General features: G+C 35.7%; 2 protein-coding genes across 2 annotated transcripts; one reads left to right on the forward strand and one right to left on the reverse strand.

The window, feature by feature from the left end:
• Positions 1-56: 56 nt before the first annotated feature.
• Positions 57-536, forward strand: LOC138888183 (uncharacterized). Its single transcript, XM_070170000.1, has one exon. The coding sequence runs from the start codon at positions 57-59 to the stop codon at positions 534-536; it is 480 nt and encodes a 159-aa protein (XP_070026101.1).
• Positions 537-1,110: 574 nt separating this feature from the next.
• On the reverse strand, positions 1,111-6,750 carry LOC104220743 (uncharacterized). Its single transcript, XM_009771676.2, has 6 exons — positions 6,620-6,750; positions 5,827-6,480; positions 3,692-5,244; positions 2,633-2,812; positions 2,333-2,510; positions 1,111-2,208 (listed from the first exon to the last, which is right to left on the reverse strand). The coding sequence occupies exons 2-6, from the start codon at positions 6,455-6,457 to the stop codon at positions 1,265-1,267; spliced, it is 3,486 nt and encodes a 1,161-aa protein (XP_009769978.1). The 5' UTR covers positions 6,458-6,480; positions 6,620-6,750; the 3' UTR covers positions 1,111-1,264.
• Between the last annotated feature and the right edge of the window lie 1,508 nt (positions 6,751-8,258).

The following is an 8,258-nucleotide window of genomic DNA, read 5'->3' on the forward strand; positions in this document are numbered from 1 at the left end:
GATGGGAGGAGCAGCTCGATACTGCTAAGTCCTACTTGGATTAGGCAACTAAGAAGATGAAGAAGTTTGCGGACCGTAAGCAGCGTCCCACATACTATAGAGTTGGGGACATGATCATGGTGAAGTTTAACCCAAGACAGTTCAATGCACTACGGGGCATGCATCAGAATCTGATTCGCAAGTATGAGGGTCCATTTAAGATCGTCGCCAAGGTAGGCAAGATCTCATACAAGCTTGACATGCCATCGTATCTCAAGATCTACCCTGTCTTCCATGCTAGCATGCTTAAGCCATATCATGAAGATAAGGATGATCCGAGTAGGGGCCAATCAAGTCGGGCGCCAATGACTATCACCGCCTCACATGATCGGGATATTGAGGCTATCATAGATTACCAGGCCAGGCGAAAACAAGGGCAAAAAGCCACTGCTATGTTCCTCGTCCATTGGAAAGGGCAATCACCTGAGGAGGCCACGTGGGAACGGTATGAAGATTTGTGGCAATTCAAAGATAAGATCCGAGAGTTTATGCAGTAGCATTGCGCCGCGATCGTCGCAATATTAGGTGGGGGAGAATGTGATGACCCGTCATGTCATCATGTCAGATAGGCGCCATTTGGCATATATTAATGCCATGTGAAAGCTTACATAAGAAGAAGGCTAGCATTTGTGAAAAGATTCTAGAGAGATATGGACATTTCCTTAGGAAGAACCTAGATACTTATGGATTTGCTAGGAAAGTCCTTGGAATTTTCTAGGCTTGTAGAGAATTCTAGAAAAAACCCTTATTTTGTAAATATCAAGGACTTGTGTAATAATTAATATTTACACACTAGCCCCTAGGAGACTAGTATATAAAGGGGGTCATTCATTTATAATTCATCAAGCAAATAATTCAAGTTCTCTCTAATACAAAGCTTCCTTTAACAATTCTCTTGTGTTCTTTCTTCCCATTCTCTTAGCGATCTTGAGTGTAGTAAGGCTGACTTGACATAGCAAGAACATGAGCAAGTTGTGCAAGATCGTGAACGAGTTATCAAGTGTCGTACGTATACTTAGTTAACAACTAAGGACGTGACAAATGACTACATAACTAAGCCAGAAATTGATCTTTGTGCACAACCAAACACGCATATTGCAGTATCAGAAAATAGACACAAGCATAAGTAGTTCCACCAAGTTCACTTTACAATATATACAGTGTTTTCATGCGTTAATTAAACATAACATCAAAGTATCTTTGAACCATCATTTCATCAGCTCTGTCACACAAACTCATCCTTCGCTACATGCTCCCAATCCGAAGAAGAATTATCATACAATGCAGAAGAGTGTGGATTTCCTGGTCTGGCCTTCCAATTCGAATGGACAACTGGATCATCCGCAACGGAGAGAAGAAATTGTTTCATGGAGTCATATCCAGAATCATCCACATAAGACCCAAATTTACCTTCGCTCATATTCACATTGTGATAGTAAAAGTAAGGTTCTATGACCAGATTTGCTCTCTGATCTTCTGATACTTCTCCTTTTGACAACCCAAGCTTCTCCATACCTGCAGAACCAGCAGCAACCATATCCGAATCTTTTTTAACCTCCATAGACGGTAAATTCAGGTTGTCTCCCCGGTGTGTTAATACATTGAACCTCGCCATAACAGAATCTTCAGCATCATTGGCGACCATATCTGGATACTTTTTCTCTTCCATGAAAGATGAATTTAAGTTGTCTCCTCTCTGTCTTAGAATATTGAGTCTTGCCAAAACAGAATCCTCATCATCATTGGCAACCACATCCTGATCTTTTTTCTCTTCCACAAAAGATGATTTCAAGTCGTCTCCTCGTTGTCTTAGGATATTGAGTCTCGCCATAACAGAATCCTCAGCATCATTTGCAACCACATCCTGATCTTTATTCTCTTCCAAGAAAGATGAACTGATGTTGTTTCCCTGTTGCCTCAAGATATTTAGTCTCATCGGAACAGAATCCCCAGCACCACCAGCAACCACAGCAGAATCATTTTCCTCTTTCATGAATGATGAACTCAATTCCTCTTCCCTTTTATTTAAGATATTGAATCTCTCCATTACAGAATCCTCAGAATCGTCAATATGGACACGTTTGCTTGAAGTAGACGGACTCTGGGTGGAAGTCTTTGGCGCTAAGTCATTTCCAGCTTCAGGTACCACTGAGGAATTGAGGTTTAAGTCTGAAGAAAATTTGAAGCACAAATCTTAGTCGCAGCAGTCACATCTACTAAAATGACTGAAACAGAATACAGACCACAACTGTAACAGAGTCGGAGCACAGGTATCAAAACAAACAACTTTTACCTTTTCCTTGGCTCACTTTATGCTTCTCCATTTCAATCTTCATACGGTCAAAACGAGATTTATAGCTTAGGGAACATAATTTTGCTTCAGCTTCAAGCCATAGATTTTTGAAAAGAAGGGCTAGGGGCGGCATTGCTTCATCACAGAGAAAGTTCTCATTGAGGACTTTCTTTATAGCCTGCAAGACTGCCATATTAGCATGCCACTAAAAGGATACAACTCCCTAAAAAATTCATTTTCAATACTTGTTTCAAGACTAAAATTTAAATAGCAATTTCACGAAGTACACATAGAGCATACCTGGGCTACTTGTTCTTCCTTTGAATCCCATAATTCATCCGCAGAAGGAGTTAGAAGGGATGAACTCACAACTTTCTTACCATCATGCTTGCTCTTATCTTCATGCATAGGCGGATAACCAAGTCCACAAGCATCCCAAGCAACTTCTTCCATAAACTGGGAATGGCCTGTCCCAGTGCCCTGAATGAGATAATTCCTGTTATCTACAAAAATTATGCTAACAAACACGGCCTATCAAGTTGATATGCAAAAGGAGAACTTAAAACTTAGATCCATACGCTCACACACAAAACAGAATGACAATCATGAAAATACCCAAAGTTCATAAGATAAACAGGACTGACCCAGTCAATGGCCAAAGGAACACAATCAAAAGTCTCAAGCTGACAAAAACAAGCCTATTAAGTCGATAAGAAAAAGGAATATTAAAACTTAGTTTCATATTCTTGCACACAAAACAGACATGCATGATAATAAAAATATTCAAAGGTCAAACAAAAACTGGACTGACCCAGTCAATGGCCAAAAGGTACATTAATGATTGATATTATCTTATTTAACAACTGTAAATTTTTTGGACATAAGACATCCATTCTGAAGTATATATGAAGAATGAGACGACAAAGATTAAAATAGTACTAAAATAACAGCAACAATAACATTGTTACACATCTCAACTTTATGATTATTTCCTCTATTAGGCTTATAGAGTAAAGCAAGCAAGGGAAGCATATCCATTTCAAGCACACTTACATGGTAAAGTAGGTTGATTAACAAACAAAATAAGTCAAATTATGTAAACATTGTTAATACAATAATTGCCACATAGACAAAGAGCATCTGCTAGCTCCTCTTCTATGGTCCATTATATCTGGACCATTAGATCTTTGGAATCCACTATATATCAAATTGTCCACAATGCAGAGAAGAGGTGGTCCAGGACCACAATAGAATTTAGGTCTGAATTCCAAACCAATAAGGTAATACTGCATCTGCTTCCACAATTTGAACACATTGATCACACCAGAAAACAAGACTGGCTAGTTTGAGAAGGCATACCATATAAGAGTGGCAAGATTCTCCAGACTTTTCAAAAGTGTCATGCTGGGAAAACACTGTTTCTTTTGTTTCAATCTTCTTAGAGGTACATGCACCAAGATTAGTAATTGCATGCTTAAGGGCGTCATGGTCTTGTTCCTCCAGTAGACATTCGTTAGTTAAACATTGAGTTTTAAGCAGCTCCGAAAGGTTATGAATTGCACGAACAAGTGTTTGAACATCCAATTTTGGACTTGACCCCATTTGATATGGTTGGGCCTGCTTGGCATCTTCTTGAGAAGCTGGTGAACGTAAAACATTCTCTGCAGCATCAAGTGCAACTACTCCACCTTCTAATGCGTCATTGAGGTTCAGACCAGAATAAATAAAACCCTCCGTCAAACTATGATTTGTGGGTCCATATTTGTGTTCATCAACAGTAAGGTGCGGTTGTAGTTGAGAATCATTTTCAGAGTACTGAGGTAGATCATATCCTTTGCTAGGCTTGTTCAGGTCTTCAGAAAACTTAAGTACCCTACTGCCGCTGGACAGATTCATATGCTCAAATGTTTCTTTTGTGACATCATTGTTCCTGTGTTCTTCTGTAATGTAGTTATTAGTTCCAGTGCCTTGTGAAGGAACTGACAGACCAATTCCTGCTGCACATACGTTATGTTTATGTAGATCGTCAGTTCTCCCTGAATGTTCCGCTGGAGGGAACAAAGAATTGCTTTGACCAAAATCAGAGCATTCTAGTTTGCTTTTGAAGTGGCATGGACTTGGAGCTTCAACAGAGTCGCAGAGAGAAATACGAAAAGCAGGAGCACCTTTCCAGCAGGGTGAATCTTCATTTGAGTTATGAAGATCTAAAGCATCTGAACATTTCTCAGTAAAAGTCACAGGTGGTGCACTACCGTAAGGAGCTTGAGATCCAGATCTTTCTTTAACTGTAATCTCTACGGTATTGCTACCACAAGGATGCAGATTGCTAATTGATGACGATGCAAAAACAATACTATCCTTGAGATCCTTACCAAAGTTCAGCGGGCTTGTTTCCGAGGAAAACCCTTTGACCGGAAAACCTATTGGTAGGCGAGTTTCCTCACCTTTTAAGAGGTCATAGACATCTGATTTCTCGCTCTTACTAGCTCCAGTTTTGCAAATATCAACAGTTCTGTTCAAGTCTGTCTTCTGTGCCAAGAAACGGCTTCCAGAAGGTGCAGAAGGTGCTGGTCTGATAACCACTACTGGAGAAGATTTTGATGTGGATGTAGTATCACGGAGAAAAGAATCAAGGGGTTGGAAGAATTTCTCATGTGGAGTAAAAGGGTTTTCATAGTTCAGGTAGTTGTTAGATGATCCTAAAGAAAGTCCCGCTTGGCAAGATGCAGAAGGAATTGAACCAGTACAAGCTGTTTTTGAGTTAAAAGATGGGTAGACTGGTTCTTGAGCAAGATATGATTTGTCATCCATATGTCCCATACTTGGGGGCCCAATGTACATTCCATCAGTAAAATTTCCAGAGAGAGCACGAGTATCTTCTCCAGCTATGTTCACACCTTCAAATGAATTACCTACAAAATGACAGACATTAAAAGCTTCTATCTGATTGCATCAGCACAACGGGTTCAGACAATGGAACAAATGATAGATGATTCTTTTAAGCTCCAATTTTGAACTAGTAAATCACATAAATCAGACACGTAGAAGTACATAACGAGTTTAACTCCACCATATGAATATTTTGTCATTGACATAACGAGTTGAAATGGAGTTGATAATCAGGGAAAATTATCAAGTCAGGAATAGCATAATACTCATCAATAACATTAGATTTCTTTTACAAAAAGAAAAAGTACAACAGTACTACGGTACTGAAAAGCAAATAAGAAGTTATTGATCGCCAACAAGGATAAAACGTTATAGGGCTAAACCCATAAAAGTAAATTTTGACTTCCTAATTGCAAATAAAACAAAAGTTGGATACACATAAGTTCAATCATCACAGTAGCCAACTACTCAGAAAGCAAATTCACACAGATGTACGACGAATTCATACACCTCGGTTGTACATTCACATCATTGTTAAATCATATAAGGAATTACATTGCAATGTGGAACAATGAGAGTACAGATAAGAAACAAAAGGAAATTACCTTGAGAAATGCAATTCCTGTAACCAAATGAAGCACTAGCATTAACTTTCCTCTCATCTTGCTTTCCATCAGTCATTTGACTCCAAACAGATTTCCAATGGGGTACCGGGTATTCCAAACCAGACAAGCTCTGGGTATAATCAACTTGAGAGGATACATTAACAGGAATATTACCACCAGAATTAGGCAAGACATCGAACGAAGGATCATTGAATGGCGCCGAGGGGGTGTCATTGGTCACTACTGAATTAGGCACATAAGGGGCATAATATCCCTCACAGCCAAACGAAGAATACGGGTCAGTCGAAGTATTAGCAGTAGGGTTTGAAGTTGACCAAAGGTTGTTACTGTTGGGTGGGTTAATAACAGAATCAGAAGGGGAAAATTCAGGCAAGCAAGTTGTGGGCACAGAATCAGGAGCTACAATTTCATGCTTTGAGAAAAAATTGTATCCAGATGGTGAAGGATCAGCAGCAGCATATTGCCAAGACTGTCCAAATGAGGAATTCAACAGTGGGTTTGAAGTGGGCTTGGAATTGGAGCGATCAACAGTAAAAGGAGGGGCTAAAGGTGATAAATTGGAGAAGGAGGATGAAGATCCTCCATTACCCAAAGACCCTAAACCCATCATCTCAAAAACAATACTTCAATCCACTGATCAAAATTCAAAACCCAGAAAAAACTTTAATTAGTCTAACAATTCTAAAAAACAAACAACAATATCAAAAAACACGAAAAAAATTATTCACACATCGAAAAATCAAGGATTAATTAAAGAGAAAAGAGAACATACCCAGTAAAAGTAAGAGGCAGAAGGAGAGTGAGAGAGGCAGCGGAGAGTCTTTTCTCTCGGTCTTGCTCTTTACTCCTCCCAAAGCTAACAGTGCTGGAATTTTGGATTATTCCGTTTCTGTATTCTATCTCTTCTCTTTGATTTCGTTTTATTTTTGTAAATTACCATGTTGCCCTAAACTTCTCTTCTTTCACCCGGCGAAGATGCCAAAATTCATGTAACTTGACACGTTTTACCCTATCTTCTAAATTTTATATAAGTATTTAATAAAATAGTAAATCTATCTATATTCTTCCTATATAGAATAGGAGAAGCAAAAACACTACATTAACACAAGTGTCTTAACCACAAAAAGTCAAATGGCATTATTAAAACAAAATAAATTACTTTTCTAACTACTTTATTTTTTTGAATTTTAAATTTTAAATTAATTGGTTACACTACTTGAATTAATAAATATAAATATCTTATAATTATCAATAAAAAATAAAAATACAAAAAAATATTCTACTCATTCAAATTAGAGTTTTAAAATTATTTCACACTAAAAAAAATAAAAATAACAAAAATAAAAAACTGACAATTCAAATTGGAGAGTAATTTCTTCCTAATGTTGTAGTAGTAGTAGAGAGAGTGTGTGTGTATGAGAGTAGTTATTATACTAAATTGATAATTTATTAATAATTCATATGTCAATTTAACAATATTAAGTATTGGATAATACAATTAGATAACCAAGGAATATATATATATATAATGTGTCTGTATGTGTGCAAGAATTATAAAAGTAATTAGAATTATTTATGGGAAAAGTTGTACATATACACATAAGTAAAATCACAATAAACAAATAGTCATAAATGAAGAATACTAAAAAAAAAAATCAAATGATATCGTAAAAATAAAAATACTAATTAAATTTCTCATGTAGGAGAATTTAGTTAATAAATAGAACTCATAATTTTATAATGAAAATACAAAAATATAAAGAAACTATTAGAATATTATACATAAGATAATATATTATATTCAAAACACATTTTATTAATTATTAAAATATTAATACGTTTTTTTATAAAAATAATAAAAGGCTTATCTCTTTATACTTTTGATGAATTCAAAATTATAAATTAGTAAAAGAAATTATATTATTTAAATTTTCAGTAAAATATAAAATGAGAAAACTAATCAAATATTATAGTAGAAAAGAATGTATGTAAAGAGGTGGATAAAAATAATTTTATAATATTTATATTTTGAATTAATTAATAAACAAAATATAAATAAATAACACTCAAAAAAATTATTGATAAATTTAGATAATTAAAGAATTTTAAACAGTATAACATAAGTGTAAAAATATATATTTTCAGAATAAAAAAAAATACATATGCTCTACTAGAAGAGAAATAGTATCAAAATATTAAGCCAATTGACAAATTAATAAAAAATCACATTAGTAAATGTATAGTACTAAGTACTTGATAATTTAGTAAAGAATAAACAAGGAATGAATAATTTCTTTGATTACTGTTTGACCAAAAAGTATTAAACTTTTAGTTAAACCAACTAATGAAGAAAATATAGTATAAATCTTAGCCAAGGATAATTAATTCTGGATCCAAGCACGTTAGATAAG

This window comes from Nicotiana sylvestris, chromosome 3 (genome assembly GCF_000393655.2).
Source record: "Nicotiana sylvestris chromosome 3, ASM39365v2, whole genome shotgun sequence".
Classification (NCBI taxonomy): Eukaryota; Viridiplantae; Streptophyta; class Magnoliopsida; order Solanales; family Solanaceae; genus Nicotiana; species Nicotiana sylvestris.

Coding starts and splice junctions, on each gene's coding strand:
- LOC138888183 (XM_070170000.1), top strand. CDS start 57: ATGAAGAAGTTTGCGGACCGTAAGCAGCGTCCCACATACTATAGAGTT.
- LOC104220743 (XM_009771676.2), bottom strand. CDS start 6,457: ATGATGGGTTTAGGGTCTTTGGGTAATGGAGGATCTTCATCCTCCTTC. Junction 2,813..3,691: donor AATCTTGCCACTCTTATATG/GTATGCCTTCTC, acceptor TATCTCATTCAG/GGCACTGGGACAGGCCATTC. Junction 2,209..2,332: donor TAAAGTGAGCCAAGGAAAAG/GTAAAAGTTGTT, acceptor AATTTTCTTCAG/ACTTAAACCTCAATTCCTCA.